The 14,311-nt window shown below is 44.7% G+C and overlaps 1 protein-coding gene across 2 annotated transcripts in view; it reads left to right on the top strand.

Annotated features, from left to right (window-relative positions):
* Positions 1 to 14,311, top strand: part of SPOCK1 (SPARC (osteonectin), cwcv and kazal like domains proteoglycan 1) — a 466,123-nt gene that overhangs the window by 210,502 nt on the left and 241,310 nt on the right. For both annotated transcript variants that reach the window (XM_037016497.2, XM_073221675.1), the window contains one exon: positions 5,617 to 5,662. In XM_037016497.2, the coding sequence (XP_036872392.2) occupies positions 5,617 to 5,662 (46 nt within the window). The remainder of the gene's footprint in view (positions 1 to 5,616; positions 5,663 to 14,311) is intronic.

Here is a 14,311-nt window from a genome sequence, read left to right as displayed (position 1 = left end):
ACCAAATGTCAGACCAGTTTAGGAAGAAATTGATCTAGAGTGTGTGTATAAGCATACACCCACCTGTATTTACACACACATGGTAACAGTTATGGGAATCTCACAGGGGTATGGAGATGTTACAGCTAGAACAGCTTACTTCTATTTTATACAATTTGGCTAGGACTTACTGTATGCTGCTGAGCGATTCCTTGGGGGAATCTTCAGGTGAGTAAGACTCATCCCTGCTCAGAAGTAGCCTGGGCACAGGTGTGTGAAGGTGCTATGTTCACTTGGAAGTATACTAATGCACACAGCTCCCTGTCCCTGGTGTACAGGATTCTCAGGAGTGGGATCTATGGAGGGAAGGCTGGCGGGCCTCAAGTCATCACCCAAGCTGGGCCAGTTGGTTGAGCTACTTCCACCAGAAGGATTCTCGCTGGGTGGGGCTCTTGACTGGGAATGGGCAGGACAGGCCTGCCAGCACGTTGCTTGCACAGACGGAGCCCTGGGAAGAGCTCGGAGATGAGGCAGTTATATAGGAAGCCAGCTCCTTCCCCAGTAAATGGAATGTTTTGTACTTCCCAACAGCTTCATGGGTAGGGATTTGCACCATGCTCCAATTAAAGGGCAGCCAATGTCACATTATACAGCAGATGCTCTTATACAACATCATCTGGAAATCTCAGTTTTCCAGGGACTTCTGTTATTATTTTGGAGGCACTCTTCCTACTTGCCGACCAGCGCCCCCTTCCCACCTTCCCCAGTCAAGTCGTGTGAGAATCACAGAACTAGTTTGCCCTGAATGCTTCTGGGAGCAGTGTGCCTGTAGCCTCTTCATTGATCTCTTTGTAAAGGTTCTGGATTCAGTAAAGCGGGATCTACTTCGATCCAGGATCTACAGACCTGGCTTGAGTCCACCTGGCCTTGCAGGCAGTGCTTCTCCCTTTTGTACATGTCTGCAGGGGGTCTGCAGACGGCCTCGAAGAAGCCCCTGCCCTCCCTTCACCTTACTTCTGTACGTGTTTCCTTTGCTCACTCCTGGTTGAGACAAATGTGGCTCCCATTTATTTTCTAGGCTGGTAATTTGTATTATCTCCAGTAATCTTCAGATGAAACTACAGGGTTCAAACAACTTAGCTAAAATATGTATGAAGGAGAAATGATTTGTTCCATGTGAGCTAAATGGCTTTGATCTGTAGTATCTGAAGCCGTAAGATAGGTGAAAAATTCCATCACCGTCTTCATAGGTGAGAGTAAAGCAGTTGGGTTAAACGGCTTCTATTCGGTTCTGCCACTCCATCTCTTAGCGTCCGTTTTGACACTCTTTGGAGATGAAATAAGCACCTCAGGAAAGGCAAATCCCTGGAGAATATTTGAGCTAAATTGCAAAATGGCTAAATCAGCCATTTTGGGGCTGTGGTACACTGGACGAAAAAGTCAGGTTCCCATTAGAAATGAGCGGGAAGCTTAGACTTACATTGTTTATGATCATCCATGATAAAGAGATTTAATCAGTCAAATTTTAGCAGGATTGTTCTTGCACAATTTCATGTTAGGGAGGCTTAAAGGTTTTATTGGAAAATGCATTATAAAGCCTATGTTCTTTTGCATATATGTGGATATATGTACATATACATGTTATTAACATGTAATGATATCCTTATTAAGGAGAAATATATTTATTAATGTCTAGTACATATAAGAATGTACAATATGTGTTACATAGGCATATACTTTAAACAGATTTCCTCTCCTATAATTATCAAAACAGAATATCTCTAAAGTAGTTGAAAATCTAAATTCGTTTGCCACTGGGTGCCAATAATTTCCCAGGATCCATTCCTATGTTAGTAAGATAGTTAATCAGTGAGATAAATCGAGAAGTATAGTTTTAACCATGTTGATCAGCCATGGAGGAATAAAAAACCTAATTGGGGTCATGGCTGTTCCCCGTCTGATTCCTCCTCGGCCACGGCACCACGTCCTCTTCCTCGTCCTAGACATGCAATGATTTGTCACTTTCTTAATACGGCTTTATGTGCGCTAAGATATTTCATGATTTCCAACATAAGTCAATGTGCTCAAGAGTGAGACTCTGTTTAAATTTATAGGTTCTTTCAGCTTTTAGCAATCCCTAAAGAGTTGGGTAATTTTCCTTTATAACATGGTGTAGTAAAATGGCACCAGCCTCTCCTCATATAGTTAGAATTTAGAGGACGACTGTCCCCCGCCCTGTCCGATGGAGCCCTGACATCATCACTCTGTGCAGTGGCGCCCATAAAATATACCCGGGTCGTAACACTGCCATTCTTCATTCCTCAGTCTGTATGATGCACTAATAGGAGTTACTGAATTTAATAAATGGCTGTATTTAGATATGCATTCTATCTTGGTTTATGTTTTAAAAATTAACTGTTGCTGGGGTCCTTGCGAGTCATTTTTAAAAGATTCATCATTAGATGATGAAATCACCAGTTAGGAAGCCAATTCCCACAGTCTTCTGGCACATTTGATATAACCATTTGATATGCCTTCTACCACAGTCTGAATTTTAACAGGCCACAACTTTATTGGGGTATAAGGAAGCTCAGAAACAAGGGCTCTTAAAGTCCTGCAGTTTCCTGGAACCTGGCTGGGACTCGGGGGCCATGCAGCAGGAGCACGCGTGGATACCGTGCAGCGCTGGGGGGTGTGTGGTGGCAGGCACACCACTTCCCAGGTGGGAATTGTAGTGGTGAGAAGGCTGATGGAACTGTCACCAGCATAGGAAGTCTTGGGTCTGTTTTCGGATAACATAAAAATATGTGCTGTGTTATTTTATTTAGATAGAAAATAAGATAGAAGAGAAGTTGAGGTGGTGCCCCCTGGGTCTTAGGCCCAGAGAAATGACCAGCCTGGGATTGATAGAGTGTTGGTTCTGGGCCATGGACAGCTGTCCTTACGTCCTTTGAACAACCCGATTATTAAGTGGGATTCAGGGATGAGCACATTCTCAGGAGGTAAAGCTCCAAAAGAGGTCTCCTTGTATCTTTGGCTTTTTGCACATGGATTTGGTGGCTGCCTCCCCAGAAATGCCTACAGATGCAGAGTGAAATGATCAGTAGAGCCCCCACCTGCATAGACTCTCCATGCATCAGGCCAGTCGGACCTGGCTAGAATAGTGTGGAAGGGTGGTCCCTATGCCTGGGCATCTCGTTCTGCAACAGTGCCCACCAGGAAGCCCCCTCGTCTGTGCTCAGTGACCATCCCCCTGGTGGGCTCAGGTGCCTAAGATGCTTCCCACGGGTTCATGATCTTGGCTGCCGATACGAGGCTTCTCTCTCAGCCAAAGCAGTCACACCCAGGGTCTCATCAGCCCTCTGCTCATTGGTCTGTACTGTGGCAATTTACTTTCCCGAGGCAGGGCGAAAGCAATCAGAGGCAGGGAGTCATTTTCCTTCCCTGCTTGGCCTTGCTGGGCGAGGGGCTGTGTGAAGGGCTCGTTTTGCATAATGAGCTTTCACTCAAGGCGTACTTTCACATTTTGGCAACAGTTAGGCAGTGTTATTACATTTCTAATCAGTTTAAAATATTCTAATGCAGGTACCTGCTTTTAGAAAGCTTTCTATTTAAAACTGATTTTTCCCCAAGAAATTTGTAAAATTGGCAATTACAGTTAACCTGAAGAAGTGACAAGGTCCAGAGCAGGCTTCAAATTCCATCCAAGTTATAAAGTCTGTTGAAATCATTAGGGAATATTCAGTTCTTGGGACTTGCTCGAACCTTCCTTTGTCATCAAAGAGAATGTGATGTGTGAAATTAAAGTAAAGGAGTTTGTCTTCGGCTCCAGTCCTTCCCTATCAGGCACACATCCTAAGCTTCCAAGGACCTCCATGTATTAGAATAGCATGTTCAGTAGGAAATATTTTATAAGATTCCATAGTCCATCAGACACAATGCCATCCTCTGTATGTGAAGAGGGCATTTATGAACCACAGTTGGATGGACGGATGGCTTGTTATTTTTATTCCAGGGGCAAGAATGAGTTCCTCTTGGCTTCTCTTTTCTCTTGCCCTTGTGAAGAACAGATCATGTTGGTTACATGCTGGTGTCTAGGGCCGAGCACATTGGCCATCAAACTGAGCAATCAGGTGCTGAATTTCCCACCCACCATCCAGCCCTTAACTTAGAATCATTTAACACTGGTGGCTGAGTTTCAAATCACATAGTTCAAAAGATTAGGATTTATTTAAAATTATAGATGGAGAGAGATGTGGCGGAGGGATTGGTTTAAGTTTCCTCAGTTATATTACATGGTGTAGACCTCAGAGACTTCCTAACTAGATGGGTGAGAAGGCCAGTTTTGCCAGAAAATTAAAGCCAAGGTAAAGTGGGCCAATCTCTTGGAGTTAAAAATAATTTAATGCCGAATCCAGAGGAACCTGTTCATGTTTATTCATGCTCTGGAAGATGGAATCACGGCCCAAGAAGCAATATGTTCTGATTTTACTCTAAATCCAGTTTCCTAAAATCTATTTAAGGGCTTAGGTGAACTCAGCCAGGATCTAATAAAACCAGGTAATTGAACGACAGAAGCTGATAAAATTCACAAAAGATCTTGTTGGAGATAAACTGCAGCAGTAGACAGCATGGACAATAATTTAAACTAATTGTGCACTTTGATGTAAATTTACTTATCGGGAGGAGAAATTGAGGCCTCATTTTGGACAGCTTTCTGAAACTGCAGCATGCAGAGAACCTGCCAAAAACACATACAGCAAATAATTTGGGTCCGTTTCAGAGGAAATTTAACTGAAAAGGGGCACATGCCCTAAAATGATGTGGGATGCTATAGGTGGGTTGAAACCTCTTTGCCTTGCTAATAGTTCGCCTTTGCTGACAGAATGGAAGTGCCAGTGGCTGAGCACTGAGGTGGGAACAGAGTTGACAGTGGCTGTCTGGAAGGAAAGCTTTATTAGCAGTGGGGAAGAGGTTAACGTAACCATGAGGAAGTGAGTGACCTAGACCCCTGGAAGTTCAAAGTAATGAAGTGTCTCGCCTCAGAGCATAAATTGATGCAAGTTGCATGCAAGAAAGACACAGCTGTGAATCGACCAGATTGGGCAGACTTTGTTTTATCTTTATACTCCCAGAATAAATGGTATTAAGCTAAATGTATGCCTGTGGTTAATTCTAACATTTAAATGGCCCTCTGTTTACAAGTTTTGTGAGTGTTGGAAAACTAACTGTGCACCACAAGTTACATGTCTCCATGTAAAAGAAATGTTGACAGTTGAATTACCAGCTGTTACAAACACACAGGCTTGATCGTCAGCGAGATCAGCAAGGCACCTGCCCGTAATTGATGGCAAATGCACCTTGCACTTCCCAGGCGTCTCTGCTTCTCTGCCTAACCAAGAAGGCTGAAATGTTTACACTATTCCCGGTGTTTAACCCATACAGTTTGAAAGACAAGAATATGAAAAGTAAATTGATATTTTTGATTGTATGTTAATACCTGTTTGAGGAAAGATTTCTAAGCTGTGTTTTCCTTTGTGTTTTGGGGAGAGGAAGAAAGGCAGGTCTTTGGGCAGTTCCAGGAGAAGCTTCCTGAAATCTGACCATCATTTTCTTTTCTTTTTTTCCCTTATATAGGATGATTATTTCAGAAACTGGAATCCCAGCAAGCCTTTTGACCAAGGTAAAGGATGCACTATTTCTTCCTGTATCTTCCACGGGAAATGTGGTCTCGGTTTTCCTTTCCTGCATGTGGAGTTACTGTTCCCTCAAAAGCCAGCTAGCTGTCTAGTTTGACTGACTTTGGGGACCGAACTGGCTGGGGTGATAGAAATTATTGCATCGCATTGGCTATTTGAGATTGTCTAAAACAGACTGAAAATTTTTTTTATTGAATTGACCACTACAATCATGGGTTGGCTTTGTTTAATAACAAAACAAAACAAAGAAACAAATAGTAAAATGGTTATCAGACTGACCTGGTGAATTGTTGAACCGACTACAGTGATTTCATTCATGGAACAGACTGCCTGGAGATGCTGCCCAATTCACATGAGCCATAAAAATGAAACTCCTGCTAGAAGCAGGCTAATCCCAGGAGGCTTTCAAGGGCACTGATATTTCACTGTTAAATAACTGCCTCATGGTTTCTAAACAGAAGTGTGTTTCAGAGCCGGCTCATTGACCACTTGGGTGTGAGCACGGTCCTCAGAGGGCTCTTCCCAACTCACATTAGCAGGCCTAACGTTATTCTCCCTACGGCCCTTGTAAATCACCACTGGTGTCCCCCCAATGAGTCATGTAAGACACAGGAGAACCTGCCAGAAATCACGTCCATGTTCTTATTGTTCTGTGAGTGGCTGCTGCTGGCACAGACCCTGCTGCTTCTAATGATGGTGGATTGTACTTCATGTATGTAGACACAATAAATGCTGAAACTCAGAGGGATAATATTACCTACCAAGTCCTGAAGTTTACACTTCTGAGGATGCACTTCAGTTCTGTAGCTTTTGATTGCTCATGATGGTCAACTTGACACAAAGAAATCAAGGAACGTAGTGACATGTAACGTGGTAGGAGGTGCTCTTTTTTGCCCTCTTCTTTGTCACTTTCTCTGGAACTCTGGTTGTCTTATAAACAAAATGGGTATTAAAATTTCTGCATAGACATTTTCACTCAGGCCTTCAAGCGGGCAACATTTCATTCATTCATTCATTCTCAACTATCACTGTGTGCACAAGCACCAAGCCCACTTCTGGGGAGGAAGCAAAAAGGCTGTGGTGCCCGCCTTGGAGGAGCTGGGAGCGGGCAGTGGGGGTTTGGGTGGTAGCTCAGTGAACAATTACTCTGGGATGTGTTAATGGCTGTGCTGCAGGTGTGGGAAGCAGTGGGGCTGGGCTGTCGGTGGGGACTTCCTGTGTATTGTGTGTGCTTCTTGGAAGCAGGTGCCAGGGAAGACTTTCCTTTACGGATCTGTCTGGCCTTTTACAGATCTTAGCAGCCTCCAAAGTCTTCGCTCCTTCACAGCTTTAGCAACGACTGAATCATCACCATCGATCACATTAAAGTTTAGGAAGGTTTTTGGAATTGAGTTTAGAAATTTTCCTTAAAAACATGGCTAAAATTTCAAAGGGATATACCTTTATTTCATAAGAATACTCAGATGTAGAGTAACCTAATCTCTGTGTGTGCCTGATACACAACCCCTTCTGCAAACATCCCTACCAGGATTCTGCTTACTGGAGGTCTAGACCAGAGCCAGAAATAGATTCTTGTCCTATAAGGATCAAATGTTGTCTGAAGAGCTGTCAGATTTACTCTTCCCCAAGGCTTGCAAACAAATATTAAAACTGTACCAAGGAAAGACATTTTTATTTTTGCTAATACACATTGGAAAAGGTAATATATGAAGGTGGGCATTGTTTGCCATTTGGGGCTATGAATGATGGCTTCCTTTGACTTGGGGGTTAACACAGAAGCTTTGAACACCAAAAAGAACCTGGTACTTAAGGCTGCTTAGCCAAAAAAATCCAAACAGGGATTTTTCTCTCTGAGGAGTGACGTCAGCTCTGTCCAGCAGTCTTTCCTGTGCTCCTTCTTTTCCCAGCTCTACAGGCATGAACACTGGATCTGCTTAGATAAATTCTCCCAGAAAACCTCATGACTTTATGGGATGTAATCGAGGACCTTAGCCAAGAAACCCCGCTTTGTACCTGGGGTGCTGCTGCTCTTGGCTATTTATATACAGAGCCGTGGGGAGAAGACGCAGAGCTCAGAATAGCCTTCACCTAAAATATCAGCCCCAGCAGATGTCATCAATTACATTGTGTGCTGCTCAATAAAAATGGGAGGTCACTGTATCAGTGCTGACACCACTTGGTGAAATATAAACCACAGGCATGGAAGATGGAGAGCATTTCCTCTTTCAGATAATAGGAGTGCTGCTGAACTCCAGTGGAAGTTGTCAGCTACCGAGAAAAGTCATTTCCCCTCCTAAGCTGAGAAAGAATCAAACATGGTAACAGTGGTTTTGTGTTTGGGGCAAACTCTGTAGAAGTGGAACTTCTTGAAAAATATCTCAGAGTTTCAGATAACAAGCAAGCACTGGGGTAGGGGGAAGAGGCAGAAAGGGGGCTTCATAATGAAGGTGGGTGCAGGGTTGACTTAAAATGTAGGGGAAGGGGAAGGGAAAGAAGGCCATACATGGGGGATTCTGGTAGAATGTAGCCAGAAAAGTGGGTTTGAGGCAGGTCGTAAAGGACATTCCATACCAATCTATGAAGTCTGGACTGTGTTTTCTTGGCAGTAGGGAGCCACAGAAAGTTTTTGAGCAGAGGCGTGTCATGATGAGGGCAGTATTTTGGGACTTCATTGGGTGACTCAGCAGCTGTGATTAGGAAGCCTAGATGCACCTACTAAATGATGCCCCGCCATGAGACTCTTGGGTAACTTCTCCATCGCGTCCTTCATTGCCTTGGAGCCCAGGGCTGTCACTGTCACAGGTGGTCAGACTTACATTCAGTTCTGCAGCTTGACCTCTGGAATGATCGTGCAGCTCCTGACTGCCCTGGTTGGATGTTGGTGTGAATAGTTAGCGTGCTTATAGTGTGCAAGAAATGGTAACCTACAGGTAATTGCTCTCAGGGATATTTACTGAACTTTGAACAACGTGGCTTCATAGAGTGAGCACTTACCATCTAATTGACTTCAAGGCAGTTAGGAAAATAGTGCCTCACCTGGCAGTCTCCTTCCAAGGACTGAAAACGTCTTTAACTTGTTATCTTTAAACGAATCATTAATGCTTCTGTCAGTGGAGTGTAATAGCCATCAACTGCAGGCTTTGTAAGAAGAACTTTTTCTGAGATTTGAATAAAGTAGTGTATCCTTTTTGATTGTAATGATTTAATGTCAGATCTTCTCACAGAAGGGACAGACAGGAGTCCAGAAGTGAAGGGAACAATTGATAACTCAGATGAGACGTTGCCTTTGTGAAGCCCGCAAAGACAGATGCCCTGCAGAGAGAGCTGGGCTGCCCGGGTGGAGAGGACGATGGGCCAATGCAAATGGCTTCCTGCCTGGCATGGCAGGAGGAGCGGAGGCCCTTGGGTGCACCTCTGCGGGAGGCTGGCTGTGGCTGGGAGCTCTGGAGTGACCCCACAGCTTTGGGTGGCCTCTGCCTCTTTGCCTTGCACACCTTCTCTCACCTGGCCCCTGGCAAACCTGGGAGCCCATTGTGGGTGTTGAGCTGATATGAGATACATGCCTCTGAAAGTGGCATCTGGCCACTTTCCTCAAGAACGCAGTCCCTTGTCCCACACATACACTCTGTTTGGGACACACATACACTCTGTCTCTGGAGATTCACAATGCTCATTAGCAATGTGAAAGCTCTGAGGAATCTTTTAGAAAGGAAGCCTGTTTAACTTATCATTTTCCACATTTGCCCATGAGCACATGCTTTCGTTGTTTTTCACTGAACACCTGTCAGGTACCCAGAGAAAGCAGTGCATTCTGTGGGGTACGCTTAGGGAAGTGCAGCGTGGGGTCTGGCGGGTTTGCGGTCAGCTTCTCCCAGCTTGGCACTTGAGCCTGACAGTTTACCAGCTGTGCGGTTCTGGAAATGGCAACCAAAGCCTGGCACAGATGAGGTGAGTCAGTGTGTGGGGCAGACAGCTAGTGCTCAGTACACATTTGCGTCAGCAGGTAACTGACCTTTTCTGTCCCCTTCTTTTCCTGAGCTGCCTTTCCCTGTTGCTTCTCTCCCTCCCCACTCAGGTGTCCTCTTCCTTCATTCCCTTCTGGGGGCCTTCCGAGTTGTGATGCTCTGAAGCTCTTGGGACTGCACTGGGGCTGGCCTGTGTTATACTAGGCGGGTCATCGCAGTGGTACGCCCACACCCTCATTTCTGAGGCTGAAGACGGTCAGCCTTTAAACGTCTGTCTGTCTTCTTCCCTCCCTTCTTTCCTTCCGACAAGTGCTCGATGTTTGAACCCACTGTGCCGGATCACAGGCACCGCCCTAAGGAAGGCCTCTCTGTGGGCTACTGCCAATAATCAATCATAAGTCATCCATCAGTTCTTACGCAGGCGTGGTGTGTGTGTAAGGACTGCAGGGTGAGGCTGGGGCGAGGAGCACGAACCAGTCCTGGTCTTGTTGTTCCTGGTGAGGCAGCTGGGAAACTGCAAAGGCCGTAAGGTGTCAGGCATTCATACTAGTGACCCAGGTCAGTTTGGGTTGGTGTGGCGTGTTTTGCTGTGACATGGCCCCCCTCGGCCTGTGCCTGTGGTGTGTGGATCAGGCTCCTTGTGCTGCACCCTGGCCTTTGCTGAGAACAGTCACCTTCAGGGTGATAATAAAGGTGCTGTCACAAAGATTCCCTTTTCCCTTGGAGTGGTGTGGCTGATGAAGAGATTTATCCAAACGCCCTGAAGGGGAAAGAAAATGCTGATTGACTGAACCACCGTGCTGTGGTAAGAAAATAAGACGTGTTGCTTCGAGGATTCACAGAATAGGGGATGAACAGGAGCAAAGGGAATTCTAACAAGTTGTTTCAAAGCTTCTCAACCAGTCCTTTTTGAAAAAGAAAACTGACGTTTATTCACAATGCTTTTGCTGAATGAAAGATTTTTTTTTTTTGGTGTTCCACTGCGGGGTTGGGCAGGTAATTTATGTACATAACCAATACATCACTTTAAGATAAAATTCTGATTACCTGGAGTGATGAAACACAAATTGATTTAGATTGGCTCCTATAGCCATGGCCACTCAGGCAAGAACCCACCGGTACATGTGGGTATGAAGTTCCACTTGATGAGACAAGCCTTTTTAGGAGAAATGGCCAAAGGGGGATTTCTCATGGAACTTTTTAAGACAAGTGGTTTCCCTTAATGTTTCAGATAAAATGTCTAGCTGTTGGCTGTAAGGGTAATGTTTTTTTCTTCTTGAGTGATTACTAATCAGTCTTCCAGAGCATCCTGGCTGGGACTAAATCTCAGATGATGCAGGTGATCTTCAGAGCAGAATATGAACTTGTAGAAATTGATCTCCACATAAAAAATAAAGCTCAGAAAAGTCAGGGGCCCCTTTCACTCATGCTGTTCACTTGAATAGAAGCCAAGAAAACCGGTGCCCTTTGACTTCCAATCTATTACACCAAGATCCGGACAAGCTCAAATCTGGACCAAAGCCCTGACCTGTTTTGAGGCAAAAATTCTACCACTCAAAAAGGAATGAGTTCTTCTTGTGTTCCAGCTGTGTTTCTGGAACCAGAGCCCCGTGGATTATTGCAGCATCTGTGTTTTGGGAAGTTTTAAAGGGTGCTCGGGGGTGGCACGGTTGCTTATTTCAAAAATTGTTCTTCAGAAGGGGATTTTTTTTTTCTTCGAGATTAAATCTGAAATTTTACATGAGAGGCTTAATAGAAACCCTAAATCCCCGTAGCTTTCTTCTTGATGTGGAATTTAACCTCACCACGCAAAGAGCCTCTGATTTGCATTCATACGGTCTTGAAAATGTTTCAGTGTTTAAGGATCTGTTCACCTTATCTGATCCCTTGAGCTGCTAATTTTCAGAGGCGGCTGGCCTGGGTTGCGGGCAGCATCTTAATGACTTATCTTCGGGCTCTCTCGTGTTGGGCGTGGTTGGTTTCTCCCTCCTACCTTCACCTTCCTATCAAGTTCAGGACTACGCGCTCCCCTAAGGAGCGATCCCCGCCCCAGATGTTCCCACCCCATGCCAGCCGCAGCCTCTTTCCTATATTGCTTTCTCTTCTTCTGTGTCTTGATGGTGACTATAAAATAGCTGTTCCCTTTTAAAATTTTGGGCTGTTGATTTTTAAATGTTCCAAGGCAATTCTGCCGGGGAAGAAACACAAAAGCATTAATTCCAGTACGAGTGCTGTCCGTGTGCTTCTGCTCTGACTCAGCCTGGCCGCTCTGAAGTTAGATCAAGTTAGAGGTTTCCTCTTTCATCTCCAGCCGCCTTTGCTTGTTTGCTTGTTTTAAAGAAATAAGACATCAGATGCCAAACTGAAATCTGATGAGTGCCCCATTTCTTTTTCTTTTCCCTAAAGGTGACCATATCAAACATGCTTTTCTGCCCACGTTCTTACACTCTTCTGTCATATGTGCATGTCTGCAAACAATATGTTACACTGTGTGTTGTACAATAGAAATATTTCTATAACGTTTATTTCACTAAAAATTGTTTTTGAGGGTTTTTGTTTTGATAGTTGTAAGTCTAGTTAATTTCTGTATATTTCAGTATCCTAATATGCTACAATTTATCTACTTCGTGCCTCATTGGCACACATATATGTTGCCTACCTTTGTTTTGCTATTGGACTGCTTTTTCTTAGCATTTCTAGCACACACGGATTCTTCCATCAAGTTACTTGGTCTGGAGTGTGGTATCCCAGGATGGGGCCGTTAACATACACAGTTTCAGGCAGCCACATGTTCTTTCCTGACTTCAGCATGCCCATCTCTGGAATAAAAGTTCTTGAGGGCCTTTCCATCTACCATAGTTAAGCTATCATAGTTTCAGGCAGCAGAGAATCCATATATGTTTTCCTCACAAAGGAAGGAAAAATGAGAAATTTGAAACCCGACGCTCTTATTTCAAAGGTTACAGTTTAATCAATGAGGTATGAATAGAGCTTCAGTAAAACCAGTGGAATTAAATGGGCCTTTTAACCATCAGGAATGGGGAAGGAGGCCCAGACTAAAGAGCAGAAAAGGCCAAAGTAGGAGGTTCTTTCTCTTTTCACAGAGTCTCGGGAGCTCTGCAAGATGTGGAGGAAAAAACAGGGTTCAAAGGGCTCAAGTGCAGATCTCTGCTCTCCCATAGCTTGCTGCATGCATTTGAGTAAGGGACTTACCTAGCCTTCATGTTCTCATCTGTAAAGTGGGCCCAATGATATATCTTGTATCGCATTTGTGAAGATGCACTGAGGTCCTGCTGGTGTGTGGCCTGTGCTCATCCCTGTGGGTGTGGCTCCATGTCCTCAGGGGCACCAGTGGCTGTGTTGACATTGTATTCTGGGTACCCCTGTCTTCTCAAGGCCTCCTAGCACCCTGGGCCCCTGGAACCAAGGAACAAAGCCACTCTGGGGTGTCTTCCCTCTTCAGATAGAATAACAGAGAACTGTGAAGGGTAGTAAAATCCCCCTTGCAATTATGAGGCACTGCGGCTTTCTATTACTGTATTTAAAGACTTTCTTTCAGCGTGGACGAATCCATTTTAAAGACATGTTTATTACCTTTCCCCAAACTCATAAAATAGAGTGTTTGTTTTATCAAAAGGAAAAAAAAAATTCTACCTGCTATTCCACCTGCTGCAACAACAGCCCCTGAGTTAATTATATTGTATTTGTTGTGTTGTAATGAAACCGCCTTGGTTTGGGGAAATTCTCAATAGGGAAAAAATGTCAGCTGAATTTTAAAATCAATCAATAGTGCTGTTTAAATTTTCTTCATTTGAGACTGTAGAGTGGATTAGGGCATTTTCACGATAGAGAGGCGGCTGCTTGGAGAAACACTGCCAGAATCACCTGGGTCCCCAGGGCTCCGAGGCCTGAGACAGAGGGTTTTCTTTTGTTGAGGTCCTCAGCTATGCTATGTCCCAGCTCCTTGCTGGAGGCCTATCAAATGTTCATTCTGTCCTGATAACCAGGAATGATAGGCGGCCACCTGGTGTAGTGGAAAGGTGTTCAGCTTTGCGGTCTCAAAGATGGGTTTGAGTCCCAGCTCTTCCCATTAGCAGCCATGTGTACCTAGGCAAGCACTTAACTTCTCTGAGCCTCAGTTTTCTCATCTATAAAATAGAAACTGACATTTATCACACCTATGACATGACATGCAAAACTCCCAGTGTAGCACCTGATGTGCTCTTATTATGATCAAGATAAAAGGCGGTAAAGCTTGGGTAAAAGATAGAAGACTCATGTTGTGTTTTGGATTTTCAGATTTGGAGGGATTTTTGATAAACCACTTACCCTATCCAGCGTGTGAGCTAATTGTTCAATGAATCATTCAGTCCCCCAGTGGGTACCCAGGTGGGTATGTTCAGGAAGTGCGAAGAGGAAGGGAACAGAGGCTATCTTCAGGGCACTGACAGTCCACATCTTTGAGGGGGAAAGAGGTGAAATAAAATAACCCAGAAGGCGTGTTTAAGGTGCCTTGATAGAACCTTGCACACTGGAGGCCAGGAGAGGGGACAGCCAGCCCTTCTGGGGGAGGGCCAGGAAAGGCGTCCTAGAGGTGGTAGTCTGGGTGCCTTTTCTAAGGATGGATGGTGGCTGGGGGTGAGCCGGAGGGGCAGCGCTGGGTGGGAA

The sequence above is a fragment of the Manis javanica genome, chromosome 14 (assembly GCF_040802235.1).
Source record: "Manis javanica isolate MJ-LG chromosome 14, MJ_LKY, whole genome shotgun sequence".
NCBI classification, from domain to species: Eukaryota; Metazoa; Chordata; class Mammalia; order Pholidota; family Manidae; genus Manis; species Manis javanica.
This window is presented reverse-complemented; position numbering and strand designations above follow the sequence as displayed.